Below are 25,854 nucleotides of genomic sequence, written 5' to 3'. Positions count from 1 at the left end.
TCGGTGATCGCACCGATCGGACGTGCGCGTATCGACATATTGTTTTTTTTTTTTCGGCATATTCCCATGGAATATGGAAACGCACATATCTTTCGGCGTTCCAAGACATTCCTACCGCGCCCCACTTTATCGGTACTCACACACTATTCATTAATTGTCACGTGCGCATGGTGTTTACTGTTTATGAATCGTTGGTTTGTCACTATCAAACAAACGGTTGTTAAATACCGAATTACAAAACCGTTTTCGATTATACGGCGGCCGTGAGAATTATCGGTTCTGTGGAGATTATAATATAATGTGTTTTATGGTTTACACCCTATAAATATGAACACGTAATTATGTAAGTACTTTCGTTCACGTGTAAGCGAATTGTGTATCTGCCGTGTACGACGTTCGGTGTGCGTTGCTATACCTATTTGACAGAAATGTCGAAGTTCTGGATTACAATATTATTGTTTCAATGAAAACAAAATAGATGCACGGATATAATGTTTAAATTCTTTTAATATTTTAGATATCGAGTTGGAATGTTCAAATAGATACCACATTATATTTTAGTTCATTGATTTATTTTACATTATTCAGATTAGAGGTTTGTACAATCTTATAAAAATATCTTAAAATTTTATAATTATTCGTTTATCATTTAGTCCATTTTCTAAAATCAATGAATAAAAATAATTTAAATAGATCTCAGACGTTTCTTTTATTTTCTATGCTAGGTATATCTGAGTTAGTACAATTACTAATTTCAATTTTAGGGATTTGAATCCATTGTACGCGTACCCGAGATGGCTCGCTAAAAGATTATAACGGTACACGAAAAATTAAAATATTTTTATAAACCAAATATCAACAAATTGGCATCAAGTATCAAACAAAAATCACATTAAAAAAAAATAAATAATTAACAAAGTACCTAATGTTATTATATTCTATACCTAAACTAACCTTTTTATATTATTACGTTAATTTTACAATGAAGTTACTTTAATTTTTTTCTTATTACATTGAATATAATGTAAATAATATTGTTCATGACAAGCTTGAAAAAAAAAAGGTAATTTTTATCATGTAGTGTTCAAATTATTTGCTACCATTGTTCTATATGACGCTTATTTTGATGATCTGAATAGGTTCTGTACAACGATTAGTGCTATACTGACATCATAGGCATCTCTACTAATAACTGAAATCTATAATATTTTATGTTCTCTATGACTACATTTAATCTATCAACACTTTTTATTCAGATTTATTATTAGCAAAATTTTAATATTCTTATTGGTACTTGTTTGTTATTACATGTATAACATGCCGTGTTGTATTACACAAAGGCCTCTTCATCTATTTATTCTAAAACTTTTTGTATCTTATTATAACATTTTCAAATAAAAGTAAATAATATATTACAGTAAATAAGCACTTAAAAATTATTTGTAAATTGTATTAAAATGATTTAATACAATATTAATCAGCATTATGAAATACCTTTAGAAAAAAGTTATTAATAACTTATATAAGCTATATTTTTAAACAATTAAGGAATTCTTTCTAGCTTTTTTCTTTATCAAAATGTTAAAATTTTCACTTTAGTTACACTATTGATATAATTAGTGTCAGGGTTGGGGCAATATTATACCTATTACCTGATTGTATAATTGATGTATTATATTTATTATACCTCACGTATTAAATGTCCAATTATACGTAATATGTTTTATACACGAGCACAACAATTTTTAAGTGTTTATTATGCACTTAAAATTGAAGAAAAGCATTTAAACTCTACCGAAGATTTTAATTTTGAATATTTAATATAAATAAATAAATGTATTATAATGTATTATAACACCTATAACTATTAACTAATGATACTTTAAAAAAACATAAGATTTTATTGTGTTATACATTTTATACCATCTAAAATGTTTAATACGTTGACACATATAAAACTTTTATACAGAAATTTGCCCAACCCTGATTAGTATATAAAAGTTATTCATTTTACTAAATATTAAACTTAAAAATATAATGAAATATTTAATTGGTAAAAATAAGCAATTTTGTAATAACTTTTTTTAAATCAATAATATATATTAAAGCTAGCTGATAATAATTGATATTTAAATTTATATAGATCTAGTTATTACACATAAAATTAAAATAATGCTGCTTAATAATTTAAGTATCAATCTATAAATTGAATACTCTGGATATTATTAAATTAATATTTTATTAGCATTGTTAAATTTACCAATTAAGGTTTATTTACAATTTACTTAATAATTTTTAATTCACAAAGTAAAATTACTCAACATTTGTTTAATCTATTTTGTTCCCTATTAATAAAATTGTTATAAATATATGAAATTTAAAAATAACTTAAATTTATAAATATGACAATATTCTTTACATGTAATACAAAAATTAGAAATATAACAATAATATATGTATATTTTTTTTTATAGCAATTTCATTTATCTATCATGGAACAACCAGATTTAAAGTATTTAAAGACGGTTATACGGAGTATTTTAACTAGCTCTCCGAGTAATATGACAATTTCTCAAATGTTAAATGAATACCCTAACTATGAAGGTGTAAAATTACCATTTAAGCATTTGGGGTTCAAGACTGTTTATGAATTACTAGAAAATATGTCTGATGTTTTAAGAGTAAGTTGAAAACATGTTTTGATCAAGTTTATTCTGATATGGTTGATGAATTAAATAAATTACATTTTTTATTAAAAAATTGTAATATATTTTTTAAATGATCATCAAAGCCTACTTTAGGGGACTGCTTTAATAAGTATTGTACAGTACAGTATTTTAAGTTTTGTATAAAAAATAATAATAGTTAGGTATTTTGCTTGCTTATTTTTTAAAGGGTTTTTCTGTCATTACACAAAGTAGTTGTATTTAGACTTAATCATCTGTTAAAAATACAAAATTGATTAGATTTTAATTTTGATTAATTGACAAGTTTGATGATTAATAATCTAATTGGTTTTAATGTTTGTTTTTTTAATAAAATGATTTTTCAGTAAAAGCTGTTTTTATATATAATTTAATGCACAATAGCAAATTTGCTTCAGCAGTTAAAATTTAATGTTACGAGTTATAATATTAGAGCAAACTATCAATTATTATTAAATTTAAAGATAAATAATTATTTGTTTTATTTTTATATTTTAATTCATTTTGTTTTAATTTTTAAGTTTATTTAAATTGCGATATTTTACATACTCATATCTTGCTTTAAATTAAAACATAAGAATAACGGATGTTTAAAAACTGATGATGTGCAAACTTTAAATTATATACAAAATAGTATTTCCTTTAAAGTGTCTTAAAATAGTGACTATTATATTTATTGACATGTAGTTGCTAGTACTTTAGTGCAAAGATTATAAGTTAACCATTCATACAGCTAATAATATTTCTAAATTAAACTAACTCATTAAATTGTTTAATTTATTTGTCATACCCTCTTAAGTCACCAAAATAATAAATATTGTAATATCAAAATTACCAATGTTTTTTCTTAAAACATAGTTTACAGAATTTCTCTTTAGTCAATAACTTATAATTGTTTTGTGAGAATGGAAAAGAGATAGAAATTTTAATTCCTAGGGACACTAAATCATGGCACTAATGGTTATACTTAAGATAAATTATTATGCATTAAGTGCAGCTTTAAATCTTACTACTACACGGTTTAATAGAATATTTTAATCGTTATTGAATTAAATTAAATGTATGTTATTTATAGTTGACATTCTTTTATTTTAGATACCGCCGAACCCAAATATGAACTCATTTATTACACTTATTGTTGATCAAAAAACTTCACATCTCAGAGAACTTGTTGTAAATCAAAAAACTAAAAGACAACGTCCTAAAAGAAATACTTCCACCCTAAGAAGTAGTAATAATCACGTGCCGAAGTGTTCCAATTATAGATCTCGTTATAACAATAATCATAGAAATGAGTATACCACTCTTACTAGATCTGAATTTAATACTCCTAGAAATGAATATAGCACTCCTAGAAATGAATATAGCACTCCTAGAAATGAATATAGCACTCCTAGAAATGAATTTAGCACTCCTAGAAAAGAATATAGCACTCCAAGGTCTGATACCAGTGCTCGTGGATATGACCATGTTAAAATCAAATCTTTTAACTCAAAACCTAAAGGTACTGTGACAACAAATCTCAAGAGTAGTATAGAAAATCTATGCAATACTTTAGAAGTAAGTTTTTTTACAACATTAACAATTATTATTTTTTTATAAAATATTTTCTAATTTTTATTTAGATAGTAAGCATTAATACATTAAAGAATTATCTAATAAATCATCCTGATTATAAGAAAATGGGTACAAGTAATATTGAAGAATCTATAAATATGTTAAAATATTTTATCTATATTGATAGAGGAGGAGTACATCTTAAAGGTAATAATCTAAAAAGTAAATTTATTTTATACTTTATGCATTTATTATTATGTTTATTAATTTATAATTATTTTGTAACTTGTATATATAATACAACTTTTTGTTTGAATGTAGTAGCTATAAAAATAATACAGAATTTATGATATTATATTGTAAGCTTATCACAATCATAGTGAATTATCATGACTATATTTTATATAACTTATAGTTTGTGATACTTTCACACTAATCTACATTTTTTTGTAACATTGTCTTGATTTATTAGTTATTACTATCGGAAATATTATTTTCATTGATAATCAATCCATACATTTACTTATGAAAATTATTTACCCAACAACTCTTCATTATATATTAACCCTTAGACAACTTCACTCTTCAATTTTTTTTTCTTTTAAAGTTAACTTATTAGCAGTGGCAAAGCGTCATAGGACACAATGAGACAACCCACTAAGAAATAAGAATACAGAAAAAATAATTTTGTTTTATAAAATATTTACAAATTTTAACGTAATTTATATTATAAAAATGATACATGTTTTTATATTTGTTAAAATTGGTTTTTCGTTATACAGTTATAGTCTTTAAGAATTATTAAAATAGATTAGATTAGATGCGCGCGATACAGCTGTGCGGGTCATTCCAAATATTATATTATATCAAAGAGACGTTGCATCGCAATGTCTTCAATTATGGTCGTGCTGGTACAGGGGGGATTTTAATGTAAGTGGGGTTTACTATCTTCGCTATGAGACTCGTCTCGCTATTCGGATTTCCTCAATTATCGACATTGCCATCGTCCTCTGTAAATCATTATTAGTTATTACTGATAGCCAATAGGTACCTACGTGTTTCTTAATATTGTTGTTTTTTATTGTAGTTTGTCCTCATGGCTGATATAATTTATATCATTTTGAACGATGGAATTATTAATTACTCATACGAAAAAAAAAAATGTATTATCAAATATGTAAAATAAAAAGGGAGGAATTCAAGCGTATTAGTGTCATTTTATTCAATATCTCCCCAACTAAAAACTTAAGCTTCGCCACTGCTTATTAGTTATAAAGCATCCCAATTAAAAAGATAAAAAAAGAAAAAATTTTTGTTTTCTTTTAAGTTTTTAAGTTTTAGACCTAAAACATTTGCATATTTGTTTGTAGTACACGAAAAAGTAGAAGAATAAGTGATAAATCTGTATTATTCTAAAAGGAATTCATTAGTTTTGGATTTTTCATGAACTATTCTTTTTATTAATTAATGCAGAACTCAGTATCATATAATTCAAGCAAGCAATCATAACTATCATTTGTTGTCATATTTAATCAAATTCGGGTATATTTTTAAAATATTCTATAACTTAAATTGTATTAAAGTTCACAACCATGTGAACAAAAAAATTAAATTAATATATATAAACATAGTTGAAAGGCATAAACATTCAACACATCAACACACCCATGTTTTCAATTATAAATAAAATTACAATCATTTGAGCAAAAAATCGTGCAATATTAACACTGCTTTATTTTTCATTGATTTAGAAATTTTCTATAGTTTTTTGTTCCCGAAACTTAAAATATTCCAATTTATTATCGTTTTACAGAACCTCTTGCCTTCCTTTGCCAAAATTTTCGAATTAAAAATTATTCGTATCTTCTATATTATTATAGAAAATAACCCTCAGCTTGGGTTTTGTACATTTCATTCATTAATTTAGTTGGTGCATAAAGTTATGGATAATATTTTTTATACTTATTTAACAAATTTATAATGAACTTATGAATTGTTAGATATTTCACAAGTATTCGATTGTGTGAGAGAAAATGGCCTATTGTTTAATACTGAAATACTATTTTTTCACTAAATAATATCTCAGAATATTATTTTCAAATTTAGTATGGTTATGTGTTCTCTGACATAGTAAATTAAACCATGGGCATGGTCCAAGTTGAAATTGTATTTCCTGTTTTTTATAATAGTTTTGTTTCTGAATGATCTACCACCCTAATACATCAGTAGCCAATTAATGCTTGTTTGTGCATAACCTTTATTAATTTACATAATCACTTTGATAGTATTGAAGACTTAGAATGTCTTAAGTTAAATCAAATCATTCATATTAACTCCATGTCCTAATATTGTCCTCTATGCCTACATCCCAAATATCTTGGTATAATTCTAGACCAGAGGTTGAATTGAGCTCAACTCATAAATATAAATTACTTCAATTAAATAACAATCTGCGCATATTTAAAAGTTGTTTGTAATAATTAACATAATTTGTTAAAATTAAGCTGTTTGTGTATAAAATTCTGTTAAAACTAATTGGAACTAATTGGGACCTTCAGTTGTGGGGGAATACAAAGATCTTCTTTCATAACTATAATGAATTTTTGTTTGCTAGTTTTTTTATTTACTTGTCACATATGCTTATAATACATATTATCAGGATTGTGCAAGTAACTTTATTTATTGTAACTGGTTACTATAAGTTACTCTAAAACTGTATACTAAAAGTTTATTGTAATAATATATTAATTATTTTTTACTGAAAAATGAATATGATTTATTATTTCTCTTAAGAAAAACTAATTTTTCAAAATTTTTACCCGATAATTTACTAATATGGGACAATGAATAAATTCAGCAAATGAATATAGCCTTTCCACTGGAGCAGAAGAACAAAAATGTGTGTTAAATTTCACAAATAGTTTTTTAATCATGGTATAATTATTTAAAATCTTCAATGACTTTTTTTATCATTCAAAAATTGAATGACTTCTAATATATTAGAATAATATATTCATTTTTAAAAATGATTAGCAAAAATTTGCTTTTGAATCAGCTATTGTTTATTCTTGAGATGAAAATACAAAAAAATCATCATCTGGTTTAGCTGAAGAATCTATAACAGTGGTGTTTCAATAACAACTTTTCAACAGTATTTATACACGTTTTGAATTCTTTTCTTTTCCATATCATTATTCTTGGGTATCCATCTAAGTTTAAATTCCGGGTGAAAACATGAAGCCAATATAGTTTCATTCACTTCAGGTAATTCAAAAAACAATTTAAAACATTTTTCGTGTGATTTAAGTAAAGAATCAATAAGATTTGCTATGAAACGAAAATTATGTTCCTTAAGTGATTGTATTCAAACCTCATAGGTTTTATTAATTGAACATACTCTGACAAATAATCAATATGACAATATCTACTTCATTAAATGAATCTTCAAACCTAATTCTTTAGTTAATGTATTTAATTTGTCTTTATATTTTAATAATTGAAATACTGAATCAAATAATGAATTCAATCTAGTTATAATAGGGAACGATAATGAACAGTTTAAAATATTACTTATTATTTTTGATGACTTAGGTTTTCTATAACCTGTACATATTCCATAAAGATGAACATTTGGCAATCACTGGGTGGTAATATCTATTGGTAGTTGAGGTTTATTATTGAAATCTGTTGTTGCAAGCAAACTGAATGTATGAGACTATGAGAGGCACAACATAAGTGATGAGGAAGTAAAAAACTATTGAATCATATCCAATTTCAACAAATGTTAACTCTTGATTATCATCTTCTTCTTCATCTAATTAAAATAAATTATTTATGCTAGAGAAACATGCTTACCTCCTTCTTCAGATTCCTCTAAAAAATTTTTTTTAATTTTAAGCAAAATTCCTTAAATGCTTTGACAAAATTTTATCTATTATCAGTAATTGTAGATGTAATTTGATCACATGTTAAGTTAAATTCACTAAATATATCTGTCATTAAATCTGCAATTTTCTCAATAGAACGACTTAGCCCAGATCTTTGACAGGCTAATACACACCCATGGCGTTCTAATGTATTTGATTCTATCTAAAATAAATATGTTAACGAGACTATGAATTTAAATTGTAATAGGTTAATCGATTTAAATTAAAACATTTATTATATGTACCCAATGACCAGTAATTCCCAAAAGCTCCTTTGTTTGGTTGACCACATATCAGGTGTTGTGCAAACATAAATTTGTTTATTATAAAATAAATTCATAGCATTCACAGTTGATTCATCACTAATCCTTAGTCACTGATATTTTTTGTCAATTTTCGCCTTAATAAATTATAACATCAGAATCTAAATCTAAATATGCATAGTTGATTAATACTTATAGGTGTGCAAAAAACAATAAACAGTCAATAGGTAATAATTAGAACGCGGATTTATATACATTAAAAACCAACCAAATATGCGCAACAAATAATAATATGCATAAGAAATTAGCAAAAAAATTTATTTTTGTACATTTAGCTAATACAATATATTTAAAAAAATTACGGAACCCTACTGAAATGTTAAAATATGCATAAAAAAAATATGCAAAAAAAAATTAGAAATAAAATTACGAAACCCTACTAAAATGTTAAAATATTCATAAAAAATGCGTAAAAAATTAGTAAAAAAAATTTATTTTTTGAACATTTAATTAATACAATATATTTTTTTAAATTACGGAACACATCTATGTATACTTATCTAAAATATTATAATATAACCAGAATAAATATGCAAATTCATAAAAATCCGCGCTCTAGTAATAATATATTAACCATTAATATATTTTTTTAAATCTTCATTCTCAACAGTTGAGAGAGGTTTCATGCTGTTTATAATATAGTTCATTATATTTGTATTTAATAATTATTGCTTTGATACACTGTTATTGAAATTCAGCTTTAACTGTTTTTATTTTGGAGTACTGAGATGTTTATTTTTTACATTTGTTGAAGAATGTGATTAAACAAATTTTTCAAACTTCTAATTTCCCTGGATGCAATCGCAAAAAAACAATTTTAAAACAAATATTACTTTAGTAACGGTATTATATTTATACACCAATGGTTTAACATTTTGTATCTATTAGGAACAAGCGATGGCATGTATTTTATATTTTGTAATGTAAAAATGTATAAGATACAATTTCATAGATAGGTACTTACTTTTACATGCGTTCGAAAATTTGAAGTATGTTTGTATGACCCGCTAATATGTTTTTCTTCGCATTTATCAGCTTTACACAACATACATCTATAGCTACAACGTTTTCATTTTTTTCAACAACAACTTTAAAAATTATTCCATTTAACACAGCAGGTTGATAATCCACATTTGTAAAAAATAAAACGATTCAGTTTTAACACTAGTCGACAGTACAATCACAAACAGCGTAAACTCGCAGTAGTCGCAATAGGCGTATTATAGGCAATAGGCCTTCGTAAATCGTAATACTCGTTTAACCCATCATCAGGCGCGTACCTATGCACGTTTTGTACGAAAATTATATATTATAATTATAGATTTATCGACATAACTTTATCTACATAGACCGATTAATACTGGGATTTTTCCTATTCCACAATAACGTATTTGTTATAAATACTTAATAATTGTTATCTTTTTTATGTCTTTTTCAAATTATTATTGACGTATATTTCAGTCTACTTCGTCCTATCGTACGAAATACGTCTCGCGCGTAATTACATTTTTTTTATAATAATTTGATAATTTATTACACAGTGGTAAATATTAAATATGTATATTATGTATCATGTAACTTTTAATTGTAACTGTAACTTTTATATTAAGTTAAATTTAAAATGAGTACTTGTAACAAGTTACAAGTTACATAACGTTACCTGTAACTATGATATGCCCAACCCTATATATTATGCACATATTCATTAAAATAAAAATTATTATACGTTAAAAAAAAATATTTAATGTTTTGATATTATATATTTTTAAAAAATAAATAATTAATCAAAATGTTTATACTATTTATTTTGTATTTAATTTTAAGATTCTCCATTTGAAATATTTCCATCCAAGACATCTGATTTAAGAAAATACACAATGCCAACATCTGCGAGTTTCCTGAATAGTATTGTTGATGAAAACCAGGAAATGTCATATTGTGAGCAAAATGATGATTATTTTGATGAAATGAATGATTCAAGTTCTGAAAACCTATATGAACCTGGTAGGTTTACCATTTATCTAGTATATTTGTTATGTATATTAATACATCGATAGTTTAATAACCACTAGTTTAAAGAGCTTGAGCTTTGATTATAGAATAGGCAGATAGACAATGGTATAAGGACTTTTTATGATTAAAATTGTATTTATAACAGCTGCCGATAGGTAGCGTTTTATGAATTCAATTATACTATTACTGACGACTATTATAACATATTCCTAGATTGGTTTGTGGCAGTAAAAGAAAAAACCAATAAGCCCATGATAAAAAGAATTAAGCCTATATTTTCTTTGCATCACACTATCACCACAATATTGTTAGTTATTAATATGTCGTGTTGTATGCAACTGGAGAGTAATAATTTATTTTATTACAAAAAATTAACTTACTTTTTAATGTAATGATTCAATAAAATTTGCCTTGTTTAGAAGTATTTTACTAAACATTAGAGATACTATACTAGATTTACTTAATTTTAACAATAGAGAAAATTTTTATTGTATTTTAATACTCAATGATTTTTTATAAAATAAAATAAATTATTTTGTGTTTGTTTTAAAAATAATAAAAACACAACAGCATAAATAATGTACTTCATTAAATTATTGTTATAGTTTTATAAATAAAATAACACAATTGTGTTTTTTACTCAATAACAAAACACAACTGTATTATTTTATACATATTGAATATATTTGATTAAGGAACCAACAATAGTCTGTGTAATATAATGAAAAATGATTCTGAGTGAAAATAGACCTTTAACAAATTTTTATAATTTTTACTTCACTCGGAATCTAAAATCAATGTTATATACATACAAATTATATTTTTTACTTTGCAGAGTGAATTATTAAATATTAAAATATTACAATTATATTACATATATTATTTTATATTACCTATTTCAAAAAATTATCTATCTTTCTTTGTTTCACATTTTTGATGTTTTTTGAATATAGGAAGTTTTCAATTTTATTAAGATGATGTTATCGACGATGATTATTGTCCGATAACCAATACAAGTACACGTGTACATTATTCGTTATCGTTATTATTAGTGTGGTATTTTTTTAAATTGTATACAATGTATTTTTATATTAACATCATTGACAAGACGAGCGTCTTATCTGGGAACATAAAGTGTATTATCCAGTGTTAATTACATGTTAAATGTTCTCAAAATCAAGGGACTCGTAAAAATGAGTTTATTAGCCGCAAAATTGTCTTAAGTGAGAGCGTCTTAAACGGGTTCTGCTGTATTATGATGTACTCAATAATATTTTAAACATACATATATAGGTTTGCTATTAGTCATTAGTGAGCCTTAAAAATATTTTTACAAAATTGGTGGTCTGCACAACTAAAAAGGTTAGAAAGTTACTGAATAGATAATTGGATTTGAAATAAAGTACTAGGTTCAAAGAACATAAAAACCTACCAGTTGTGTCATAAACTAACTACTACACTAGCATTATTCATAAAATAGTCATTTATTATTGTATTATTTAATCAATGCAAGTGTGTTTAGCGATTGCATCATTTTCTACACTAATGTTCCATAGTGGCTGCATCATATGAATGGTCAACAAATATTAACATTGCATATTTGCATTCTTTTATTGTGTCATAGTACTTCCACTGGGAGGCCTCTACTATCAGTCTTATCTGTCATTTTTTTTTTTTATTTATCTATTTTCATCAATTGTTCTTATTGTTCCATGTGTAACAGATATAATAAAAAATATTACCAAAAAAAAAAAAATATATATAATTGCATTCTCCATCGTCTATGTCTATTGTCTATTCTATAATAGAAGTATTACGAGTTTAGTTATATTTTTTGTTATAATGTAATACTTAATTATCAAAGTAATAAAAAATGTATGATATTTTAGGTAAGTTTATCACAGTTTATAATGAAGTATTATGAGTTCATATTAATTTATGTTATACTTTATATATCTTATAAATTTAATTATAGCAATACAAAATTAAGTATATAACTATAGTTTTGCTATTATACAATTCACATTTAGTGAATTGCAACTTTAACTTTATGTTGCCAATTAATTGTATCAATATCAATAAAATTGTAAACTTTTTTTACCAGATTTAAAATATCTCATTCCAATAAAAATATGTATTTACAATAAAATCTGTTCCTTAGTCATGTTCAATGGATAAGTTTAATCTGGCCGAAGTTAAATTTAGCTAGTATCTATAGAATTTGAAATTACAACTATGCTTGATCACAAAGATACTGAGGTTTCATTAATCTCAATATACTCATATGTTGATCAATGCCCTTAAGCTTAAAAATAGATAACCAGAAATAGAAAGCCAATAGAATTAATTTTGTTTAGAGTAATTTAGTTTAAAATATGTTAATGTAATTCTATGTTGTAACAGAAAATGAATACAAAATAAACCAAAAATCTATCAGCACAGCGCATCATGGTAACACAAATTTGCCGAATGGTATTTCCCCACAATATGCTGAAAGTTGTCAGAAGTTGTGCACTGATGATTCATTGTCAGAACTAGATGGACCAAATCAGTCAACAGCTCAGAACTTGGTTAATATGTTCAAAACAGGTGTGTCCAATTATAAAATTTAGTATAATGTTTTTTTTTTAAATTTTTATTTATATTGGTCGAGTAATAACCAGTATAAATTCAGGTTAAGTACATAATACTCTGTATGTTATGCTGTAAAACATTCAGATTTATCATAATAAGATACCCTACTTATTTCTTATAGAATGGAAATTATTGAAAAAAATATGTTATTGTATTCAATTTATATATTTTTTTTAAATATTTTTAATGTGTTATTTATTTTTGACTTACATCACCATTTAGAACTGTAAAAATTAAAATATTTATGCAATACTAGTTTTTGACAAAACTGGTTAAGTTATTTTGATCAACACTAAATATTTACATATTTATTTACACTAAATAATTATACTAGCATTTTCTAGACACAATAAAAGTTAAGAAATATTTTTAACAATTTTAGTTATTTTCTAGTAATTTAAAAAAAATATATCATAGATATCACAAAACTTTTTTCTATCTCTTAAAATTTTCAAAATACACTACTATTGTCATTATTATCTATTTGTCCCACGATTTTTTGTACATGTCACAGTTATAATTAAGAACAATTTGTTGGGTAACTCAAATTTGGTGGTTTTGTAAGAAGAGGAAACCCATTTCATCACAGAAAGAGTGCTAAAAGATAACAATGCCAAACGTAGATTCCTTAGAACCATCCAAATTCAAAATATTAAAATTTCTGGGATTGGAGATAGTGATGTATGTGGTTGATGTGTTAGAATTTAGGTCAAGGTAGAAACGGTAATAAAGTTGAGACCAGGTTTCTTATGTAAATCTGAGCTAGCTGGTTTTGAAAACCATGCAGTGAAAACTGGATCTAGATTCCAGTATTATAATTAGATCTGTCGGCAGAAGATTACCAATGCCTTTGATATAATTTTTGATTGTGCACTACTCATGGAACCAACAAATCTTCTTATATACTCATGGTGATTACTCAAGAAAGCAGATTTGTTTTTAACATTTAGTGATCATAAAATTTGTTATTCAATAAATCAGGGTAGTAATAAGAAGTTATTATTATACAGATCCTCTATTTCTATCAGTTAAAAAGAGAAAAAATAAATACCACATGGGCACAAATTTAAAGGAAAAATATAATATTCAATTATGTTTTGGTTTAAGAATTCTTTATAAAAAATAAAATTGTGTTCAATTATAATTATACATTTCATTTGTGTAGTAATTGTTATCTATGTTGTAGGTTTGAATGATTCAGTGTCAAAAAATAATGACTTAGTTCCAACTAAAAATAATGTTAAAAATAGATTGATGTCGCCAACAGTTCAACAGTTCACTACTAAACCTTTTCATCATAAAGTAAATATTATTATCATTATTATTTAATTATTATTTGTACTTACACTGTTGTATTGTAAAGTTTAAAATGTTTAAATATTTAATATTTAAAATTTAAAGTTTTTTAGTAGGTTTTTTAATACATGATTAATAACTAATCTATGTAAATAACTAACTATTTAATAAATCAACTTAGAGCGACGGACCAAACGTTTTGATTTGATCTCAGGGAAAGAAAGAAGTTTCACTACATCTGTACCGCATACTTGCAACACTCACTCTTTTAATCTTTTTTAAATTTTATTTATTTTCATAGTGTTCTCTTAGTATTCTATTAAATTTTTAATATAATTTATTTCACAAATTTATTTTTTGAACAGTTCTATAGATACTCATTAGATTAATCTCTCTAAATTATTAAATAAAAATAAATAGATAAATCTTGTGCTTTTTAAAGTATGATTGTATTATTTGGTGGCAACTGGTTTAGTTTGCTTCTGAAAATAAAAACTGCTAGCTCATAGTTTTATAAACACAAATAATGTTTACCATACTTTAATAGCACTGAATGTTTGAAGTAATGCTATTTATTGGCAAGTAGTTGTCATAACAATAAAACAAGTTATATTTATTTAAATCCTAATATTTCGATTTGAAATTTTTTAGCAAATTTATTATAAAATATAATCTGAGATGTGACTTTTATCAATGCCTTTATATTAATGTAATTTAAAAACGTATAAGTTATACAGAAACCATTTGTTAATAGTTATTTAATTTTAATATATTTTATAGATTGTGTCCAAAATAGAATGTGAAGCAAATAGAGATATGAAAAGTAAGTGCCTAGCAATTGTTACAAAATTACTTTATTATTTACAGTTATTTATTAATAACACAATGGAATTATTATTGTATATCTAGATTCTAAAACACAAAAGGATGATTATAAAAGTGCCATTGTTGCTATTATAGCTAGATCTGATGAACCAATTACTGTAAATAAAGTATTAGCCATATTTAAAAAAGAACGAGGTTATACTTTTCCATTTCAAAAATTTTCATGTGGAACATACATGGATTTTTTTCGTCTGTATCCAGATATGTTTAGAGTAACTAATTTTGAATTTGAGAATATTACCTCAAAGTACTAAAAATAAATCAAATTACATTTTTTATAGTTGGATAATCAATGTTCCACCAACAGTATTGTTAGTTTAGAAAAACAAATTACGTTGAAACCAAGAAAAACGACTATTAGAAAATACTTAACTAAAGCATGTAAGTCATAAAAATTAATTGCTTTATAATTAAATTGCATTTTATTTGTCATGCTTTTAACAATACAATACTAGATAATAAATTAATACTTTATAGAATTATTGGTGTTTTGTAGAACATAGTTTAACATTTTTTTAAATTGTGTTAAATAGTTCTAATTTTAAATGTTATATTATTATTAAAATATTAGGTATACATGTATATTTTTTGTGATTTTCATATAAACAAGTTCTAAAACAAAGGATTGTTAACATAAAATATTGAAATTATGTATTATATATGTCTTAAAACAATTTTTTTTTTTAAATTAATTTTACATACTATTAATGCTATATTAAATATTTAATGTTAATTTATTATTTATATTTTAAGCCATATTTAACAATGCTGCAGTTACCAATTCAAAAAACAAATTGTTAAATGACAGTAAGTGTATAGCTCAACTTTTATCAGACGAAAGTGATAATCAGAAAAATAAAGATCCCATTATTGATATTTCATGCCAAGCACAGTAAGTATAATATAGTATAAAATCCCATAAAACTGACTGTTGTGATACAAAAAATATGACAAAATATTGGAATTAATTTTAAGCTGATCTTATATCCTAGTAATAAAGTATAAAAATATATTTTGTAGGAATTGAAGTGCTTCAAATGTTTAAGACATTGCTTTATTTAATATCAAACAAAGTATATTAGTTGTTCAAAATGTTCAAATCGTTTTGTTAAATAATTCTGAAAAGCTAGTTTAATTTGATATTAAAAATATATTCATTATACCATGACTTTTGAGTTCTATAATTTTAGTTTTAGATTTTTTTTTTAATACAATTGTAATTTAAAAAAATATTTTTTAATTATTTTCAAGTCTATACTATAAACTCTATAATAACCTGCTAAAGCTTAAGAAATTTATAAATATTATATTTATTTATTTACTATACTGGGTAATCCATTTGTTGTAAGTCACTCGTTATTTAAAAAAAAAAAATAAACATTTCTGAATATATTTTTGTTATATCATTTTACGTTGTTAAAAACACTTTTTTCTAAAAAAAAATATTTTTATTATGTTTTATTACTATTTGTTAATCTAAATCAGAATATTTTTGGTGTACTTCAATTTTTATATTTCTTATATTTTAAAATGTTTGTATTTTTGCTTTTGAATAAGGAATTAAAAATGTATGTTTTAAAGAATTATAATGATAAAAAATATCAAAAATTATAATTTTTATCTGAATATGCTGTTTTATAATTACTTGAAATCATAATATAATAGATTTTCAAAAATGTTAGTCTTTTCTGTAATTATGAATGTTTTATGTTAAATACATCACCTTGTATTATATATGAATTTATATGGTTATAACTATAACATAAAATGTATTTATTAGAGCTAATTTATCATCTTTCTTTAAAATACAATTTTAATTATTCTGATTTTTTTTTGCATTGCAGTTCTGTAAAGTCAATAGAGTCATATGAAATGTATGACTCTGATACAATATTGGACACAATGAAAGTAAAAATGCGCCGTATTTTAACTAAATATAAAGATGGTATATTGTGTAATGATTTTATGGATATTTATGGTGTAAGTATTCAATTAAAATAATTTTTTTTTATTTATTCATATGACACAAAGAATGACATTTCCGGATAATATTACCTTACTATTAGATAAAAGATAAATTAAATTATTTTAACTCCAATATTAGGTGTTAAATCAACTGCGCACCTTTGTTGCAGCACCCTAGGCTCTCTTTAAGTTTTCCATTTTTGCGTAAATTTGTCTACATAGCCTAACCTTTCTTGTATTGTGTGTATGCGGGTGAGTAACCCAGGTATTCTTAGTAGGTCCATTCGCATTTTCTACACAAATTCCTTCTGGAATCCATACAACTGGGGTTAAATTCCTCATCTTATTGATGATTAAGGTTTTTGTTCTTGTATTGACGAAGGAAGAGATTCTTTATTAGTCGGATAGAGGGTAGCCATTGGTTATTTGTGCTTGAAACTGTACCTAATATTCAGTGGTGGCTCGTGGTATGGTGCACAGGAACACGTGAACCACCCATAAAAATTATATAAAAAATTATTAGATTCCTATAGTAACATAATTGATTATTATGCAAATGGTCTGTAATATAAAAAAAAAGTTTTCGCAGCTTTTTATGTTAAGAAATGTATCTACAAACGATTAAATAATTTTGCGGAGCACAAATTGTTTGTGCTCTGGGTGGCTGTGTAAAAATTAGCTATATACCTCGACACGTCGGTTAATACTTTGGAGCACATTTAATATGTGCACCAAACCTTCTTTATCAATGTTGCGATATCGCATCATTCATCGAAACAATAACGCATCATTGTACATTAACCATCAACTGCCATCAGTGTTTATATTTAGGTAAGATAAGTAGATACATTATTTTGGTATGCACCTATAGTAAAATTAATTTTTTTACCATCTAACATAGATATCTTATACATTTTTTGTGCACCACCTGTGAACCTCACGAGCCGCCACGACCAATATTATAATATGCAATATGTCCATGCTATACTAAGATACTCTGGCAGTTAATCATTTTTCATTCTGTAATTGTAGAAGTATACAATATGTCAATGTATTATTCTCTTCAGTTTCTATATAGTTTAGGTGAAACATCATGGTTTTGTACCTGAGCTCCTATTTCCTAAAGAACTATTTTAATAGTAATTTTTCTAATGTTTAGCCTTGTTTTACACTACTATATATTGTGTCGTTAACATAATTGTACTAAAATGTTCTATCTAAAATTTAGTCTCTATACTTTATACAATGGTATATGTAGGTAAATGTGGTAAAGAGAATTAGAGCTAGGATAGACTCTTGAGTTAATCATTATTCTAAATACTGCTTTTCTGGTTTCCAAGAAATATTCAAAAAAAATTATTTCAAAGATGGTACATCGTATCAAATGTGGGAATGAGATAATGTTTGATAACATACCCAAAATTTCTATACCAAATCGCTTTTCCAAATCATTACACATATTATGCTGCAGAAAGGTAAATGAAGGTAGCTTCAGACTGTGAGATGGTCTGTTATCTATAGACTGATAATAAGTTGGATTATAAGCTGGCTTTTTTGATTTTAACAATTTTAGTATGATTATTTTTACCATTTTTCAACATCTAAGGATTTTGTTACTTTCAAAAGTTGTATGTAAGATATTTACTTATCAAAGATGGGCTTTTGGGTCTAAGTTATCCAAGTATTCCGGGTGTACAGCCAAGACAGTGTAAAGTTGGTACTGTTGGCAGGTTTTATTAATTTGTTAAAAGTCTTTTTTAATACTTTTTGCTGTGTGCATCTTGTTAATTATTTTCTTAGAATTTTTCATTAAAACTAAAATAATGGCTTGCGGTTTTATATTTATTGGAAGAATTTACCTTCAAGCCCATTTAGTAATTTTCACGCTTTTCTGTATGTTTAAAGACTAAATTGTGTCAATCCACTTCTTTATTTTGGTAACATTTAAGGATGATAGCAGTTGTACAAAACATTTTTTTATGATATTCACTAGATAATTTAACTTGTATAACAGATTGGTTATTATAATAGCTTGAACTTATTAATATTATAATTTAATTGATTATATTTATTTAATTAGTAAATATTAATAATTCTATTTAAATATGTCATATGGACTTTTTTTCTGGCTATAACTTATATTTTAAAATAGATACGTAAATTTGTATTTAATAATAATTACAGTGGAACCTCAATTATCCGGGGTAATGGCGGGAAGAGGGTCACACGGATAAGTGAAAACCACGGTTAATTGAGACTTTTTATAATAATGTAATTTTTTTTAAATTATAATTATAAATACATACATACATACAATTTTGAATTTTTTTATTTAATTATAACTAGAAATATATACAATAATGTTATACATAATACATCTACAGTCCATACTTATTTTTAAATTTTCGGAAGAGTGAGCACGGTTAATCGCGAACACGGATAATCGAGTCACGGATAATTGAGGTTCTACTGTATTTCTTTTTTGCTTTTAAAATGATTTAACGAATCATTGAATGATTCCAACGATTAATCTATTGAATAATTATTTTATAGAAAGAATATAACAGTTATTTTAATTTTTCTGAATATGGATTTCGAAGCATGAGAGATATGGCATACAAGTTACCATCTGTATTTTATGTAAAAGTAACTGATGATGACCATGAATGTATTCTATTTGAAGCTGATAAACGAAGTGAACTAGAAAATAACGGTTAGTATGATGAATGTGTTAATCATAACCTAATAAATAATTGCAAAATAACAAAAAAAATGTTCTTATTATTATTTTTTTACCAAAATATATAATAATTAATTATACAATACAACAAAAATTAACTTTTACTTTAAAAGTAGTCTCATTTTTTTAATAATAAAAATATCTGGAATTAATACTCATTATGAAGTACTTTGGATTTTAAAGTTTGCTTTGATCTTATTAATTTTAATTTCAAAAAAGCCAGTTGTGGCTGCAATTCAACAAAATCCTTGATAATGTAGATTGCCATTCTTAGATCCACAATCAGTTGGGGATTGCTTTTCCAACGAATTAGCTGAAATACAGCCTATGAATGAAAAACTTACAAAATTTAATGATTATATTTAGTAGAAAATTATATTGACTATGATTCAACATTTCCACTAGAAATTTGGGCAGAAAAAAGCAATAGTATTTATCATGCAATTAACTCATGCGAATCTTTTCATTCCAAATTTAATTCTCAATTTTATTCTTCACATCCAAATATATTCAACTTTCTAAATATATTATATAGTATTCAATCTGATACAAAAATTATTACAAGGAGTTTCAATACAAAAAAATCACACAGGAAAGAAATTAGAAATAAAATTGTATTTATATAATAATTATACATAAATTGTATAATAACGAGCTTAACAATGACATTGTCTGTTTTTAATTTTTTAATCAGTGTAACGATGTAAAATATACGAATTACAAATTACATACTTTAAATTATTAACATTTTGGTAACCAATATATTTTTGAAAAAAAAAAAAGGTAGCGAGCAACAGTTGTAATTCAACAGTAAATTCTTGGGAGCCAATTTAAAGGTACTTATTAAGGGTAAAATATTGACTATCTGTATTGGGGAGTCAATTCAATTGCACCGCTATCACCATTTTACATAATACTGTACTCATATTATGTTATTATATTCTAATTTATAATCATACAAATTAAATTTTAAATTTTTATATTAGATGTTTAAGATGTCTAATGTCCTTAGAATAGTTGTCTAATAATTGGATAGCGAATGGATTGACATAGTAATTTAGTCTCATTTTGTATTTGTGAGCAAACCTTTGCATTTTGTTTATCATTGAATTTTGTCTGCTATTATAAGTAGCATCACAGAAAATTGCATCACTTCTTTCAAACTGGTAGACTTCAATGATCCAAATAGCAATGTTTGGACAGTATTATATTTCATTGATATTAGACATATTGGCAAAGTGGCAAACTACATAGTTAAATACTATAGTTCAAATTGGTTTTATAATAACTATATACAGAAGCCATCAAAAACAAGGCTATCTCTGAGTGTGGTTTGACTAACCAGTAAAGTTTTCTCATATTTTCTTTAATTTTCATATTTTTCTGCCTGAGTAAAATTTTCAAAATATTATGTAAAGTATATACAATTAAATACACTTTAAAATGTTAATTTATTTATATATCACCTATTAATTGATTATCTAACAAACTTATCTATCAATCTATCTATCCACACATAATTTATTTCACTGGAATACTGTTAATCTATAAAGTACATTCAAGACATCTCTAATTTAAGATATATAATAATAAAAATAAATGTGAATTATTTTTTAATTAAAAACAAAAAAAATTATTTTCAGATCCATCACTATATTATAAAAATATTCCGAAGACTATATTGTGTAATCTTTCAAACTTCTTTAATAAGTATCCGTATGGTGTCAAATTCAATGAATTGATGTCTTTATATTGTGTAAGATTATATTTTAAATTAAATAATTTTTCTTTACAACAAATGTTTAAGTTGTATTTATTTTTCAGTCAGAATATGGCCGAGCTTATGAACCATTAAAGTATGGATATTCTTCTGAAAAACACATGTTCGAATGTTTAGATAAAATGGTTGAAATAGAAAATAATGAGCTGTTTACTGTAGATGCTTTTGCCTATACAACATGGTTGAAAAATAAAGATCCTATAGATAACTATGCTAACAATTCAGTTGTATTGCCGGTATGTATTAAAATAGTTAATACTTTTTAATAAAATATATATTGTGTTATCTTTGTCTAAAAAATTAAATCATCTGATTTTCAATAGTTCTTATTTTTTTTTTTAACAATTTTAAAAACTGTTTAAAATAATATCTTATTTTTTAATTTATATACTATTGTAATTATAAAAATTTAATTTGACGTTTCACTGGATTATTTTGTCATACACAGGATCATGATTTTCTATTGCATTACTCTGGCAAGGATATCTGCAATGGAAGATTTAAGTATTCTAAAGTTAAGTTGCCCGATGAAAAATGTATAAAAGTCATAGTTGCTGAAATTTACAACCCAAGTTCATTTTACATTCAATTATCAGCAGAAGTCAATAACCTGAATAGTTTCATGGATAGATTGCAGTTGGTTTTTAATTTTATTAATTTGTAGATACATTGTTGTCTTAGTAACTTTGTAACTTTTATATTATTATAGAGTTTATTACAATGAAAATGAAGAAAAGTACAAAGTTATACCAAAACTAATTCTTCCAGAATTAGCATGTACTTCATGTTTTGAAGATTCCAATCTGTGGCACAGGGCTATAGTATTAAAAATAATTGATGAAGAAAATGTGAAAGTAACTAAGTTTTCTAATTATATATATGTAGCTTATATTAAATTAAAAGTTAATAAAAATGTGTTTTAGTTTATAAGTTAATATTTCTATGGTTATTATAAGTTTTGATTTTTAATATTATTAACTCTACACGAAACACATAAAATAAAATATACATATTTATAATAAAACATGCGTTAATAAAATTAATTTTAAATAAAATATAACTAGTGCTATATAAATAATAACTAAGTTTTACTATTTAAAATTACATATTTTTAGAGTGCAAATTGGTCTTAAACTTCTTCAGAGTAATAGTAATAATTTTTTAGACACTTAAGACTAAATTAGTTATTTAGTGTTTCTTGTCCTGTGTAGAGTTTTGTAAAGATGTTTTGATCAGGAGTTGCTATAAAAATTTGTTGTATTGGTAATACTTATAATAACAAATAAAATATTCGGAAAAAATTAGAATTACAATCTTGCTGGTTGATAACAATTGTACTGATGCAATTATAATGTCAATATCAGTGTATATTTGTATACATGTTTTTATCAATTTTTTGTGCCAAAACATTATAGTTTTTAATTATTTATTTTTTTTAATAGATTTTATGATTAAATTTAAAACAAATTTGTAATTTTTATGTATTTGTTTAAAATGAAATTGAATTGTTTATTATTATAACCTAGTGTTTTGTTTTTATAACATATTTAAATAAATACTTTTTATAATAATTATATATTTATATAATTTTCAAATGTTTAATATTAAACATAATTTTTTATTTAATTGGCAAAAATATTAAATTCCTTTTCATTATTTTTTTAGTTATTATATGTTGATTACGGATCAATTGAAATAGTACCAAAAACAAATGTAAGACTTTTAGCATCACAATTTGGGGCATATCCTACTCAAGCAGTGCATTGTGGTTTGTACAATTTTAATGAATTAAATTATCCACGAGAAATAAGTGAATCTTTTGCTGAAAACACTGAGAACCATGTGTTAGAAGCACGGTTTCATCCACCAACATCTGAAGTAATTTTTTAAATAATCACAGTTTTATTTAGTTATTATTAAATTTCATTTTTTTATCAGGATGATTCTCAAAAAATGATTGTAACATTATTTTTGAATACTATACACGAAAGAATTAATATAAACAACAAATGGTAAGCTATAAATATTTTATTTATAAGTGTTAATTATTTGAAATTTAATTAAATTATTCTTTTAAACCCACAATACTTGAATACTTTACTTTGAAATGAGTTTTGGGTTATGAATATATTTTTGTATTTTGTGGCTATTGCTAGAAAACAATTTGCATATTTTATTATATATTGCATTATTTTATTTATTTTCAATGTTATTTTTAGTTCTAAAGAAATGATAAATCAATTAAATAAAAATCAAGAATCCGTTAGGAGGATGATTTATAGATTAATGCAAGAATAAGAAAAGTAAAGCAACACGAAAACAGAATGTTCTTTGTTTACTAAATATTTAATTTAATTTAGTTTAATTGTTTGAAATATAGTTATACTATATTATTTCATGTATATTTGCATTATTTGAAGTATGTAATTAATTACTAACATATTTAAAAATGAAAAGTTTGCTCATTATTATATAGAATTGATTTGTTGAAAGTGTTTTATATATGTATCTATTTATACATATCATATAAATAGTTACGTATTTTAACTGATTTTGTTAGTTACTACATTTTTTGACTTGATAATAAAAATTGATTTAATATTATTTTTGTATTTATTTTTATTTGTGAATGGTAAATTTGTAGTTGGAAAATTGTATTAGGGTATATGATTTTTTGAGTTATGCCGTCTTGTCAAGTGAATTCCAAAAATAAAAAGACATGAAGTATGTAACTAATCATTTTATTGTTATTAGTTGTATGAAAAATAAAACAAAAGATAATGTTAAATATTATTATTTTTCTGTTTGTTTTTTGTTATTGCAATATTTCTAAAATGTTTGACTAACATGTACTTAAATCATCACTATAATGAACTGTTATTCTCTAAAACATACTTATATAATAATGTGGTAATAAAATGAATATATTCGATATCGATAATAATGGTATTATTACAATATTAAAAGTAGATAATGAAAGAATATGTAATCGTTCTTGGAAATTTCGGCATTTTTGCCAACTATTTTTATAATTTATAATACTTAACAGGTAAATTGTGTTATGAAACATAAAATATTGTTTCGTTATTAAGAGTGACTATACGTTATAGAGAATGAATTGACTAATGGGTCATAAAGAGTTTTCACTGTAGTTTGAATGTTAATACCAATTATGAGTGTATTTATAACTGTGTAAGAAAGATCCATAAAGTAATAATTGTTGGTGTATGTTTAAGCTATTTAATTTGTGTTACGAATTACATTATACAGTGGAATCTCGATTATCTGGGGTAATGGTGGGGAGGGGGTCTCAAACTTGGGAATTTGCCCTAGTCTAACATTTACATCAACCTTAAGTCGGCACATTTAAAAATTATAAGAAGTCTTATTTTTTACTACTAAAGCCATTGTTATAAATCATAATATTGAACATTAATATTTTATAAGTAAAAATTTATTGTTAATTGTTTTGTTGTATTTTTTAAAGAAGTACATTATATAATTAAATCAAGATGTTTAGTATTTACATTATGTGGCTGTAAATACTGCCAACTACTTGTAAATCAGTATTATAAGGTACCTATTAAACCTATTTATTATTTATTTACACATTACTCAATTATTTTATTTGACTTTCTAAGTCTAATAAATATTTGACAAAATGGTTTATATTTAATATTTCAAAATCCTGTGTGTGACGTTCATATACCTGAAAATTTACCTCCCCTCGCCTACTATGGCACTATCCTATGTGAATCTACATGGAAAAAATTTTGAGACGGCAAATCAGTGAGTAGTTGCTCTAGTCAAATAAAAACTGAAATGACGCTAGTGGTCTGAGACATGGTTAGATAAATTGATACTGATGATTTCTATATAGAAGGTTATAATTGTTGTAATCACTTTAGTTCACTAAATAAATCAGATAGAATATCTGTTTACATTAAAGACAATTATAGTTAATAATATCTAATAACTGGAGTAGTAAATCACTGTAGCTCATTATATTTTGCTTATAATGATACATTAA

The 25,854-nt window shown here is 24.6% G+C and overlaps 1 protein-coding gene across 2 annotated transcripts; it reads left to right on the top strand.

Annotated features, from left to right (window-relative positions):
* LOC132924411 (uncharacterized) lies at window positions 1–24,620 on the top strand. 2 transcript variants are annotated; one of them, XM_060988703.1, is made up of 21 exons: window positions 1–343; window positions 518–595; window positions 2,475–2,681; window positions 3,801–4,265; window positions 4,331–4,469; window positions 10,336–10,515; window positions 12,928–13,113; window positions 14,345–14,460; window positions 15,235–15,277; window positions 15,364–15,551; window positions 15,621–15,720; window positions 16,093–16,231; window positions 17,184–17,319; window positions 19,858–20,017; window positions 21,688–21,800; window positions 21,869–22,060; window positions 22,273–22,460; window positions 22,534–22,678; window positions 23,490–23,702; window positions 23,763–23,836; window positions 24,044–24,620. In XM_060988703.1, exons 3-21 carry the CDS (start codon window positions 2,493–2,495, stop codon window positions 24,120–24,122), a joined length of 3,045 nt encoding a protein of 1,014 aa, XP_060844686.1. In that variant the 5' UTR covers window positions 1–343; window positions 518–595; window positions 2,475–2,492; the 3' UTR covers window positions 24,123–24,620. The 2 variants fall into 2 exon arrangements, with proteins under 2 accessions (XP_060844686.1, XP_060844688.1); XM_060988705.1 differs by lacking the exon at window positions 518–595.
* Window positions 24,621–25,854: the final 1,234 nt, after the last annotated feature.

Source organism: Rhopalosiphum padi, chromosome 3 (assembly GCF_020882245.1).
Source record: "Rhopalosiphum padi isolate XX-2018 chromosome 3, ASM2088224v1, whole genome shotgun sequence".
Taxonomy (NCBI): domain Eukaryota; kingdom Metazoa; phylum Arthropoda; class Insecta; order Hemiptera; family Aphididae; genus Rhopalosiphum; species Rhopalosiphum padi.
Note: the sequence above shows the minus strand (reverse complement) of the source record. Positions and strands in the feature narration are given on the sequence as shown.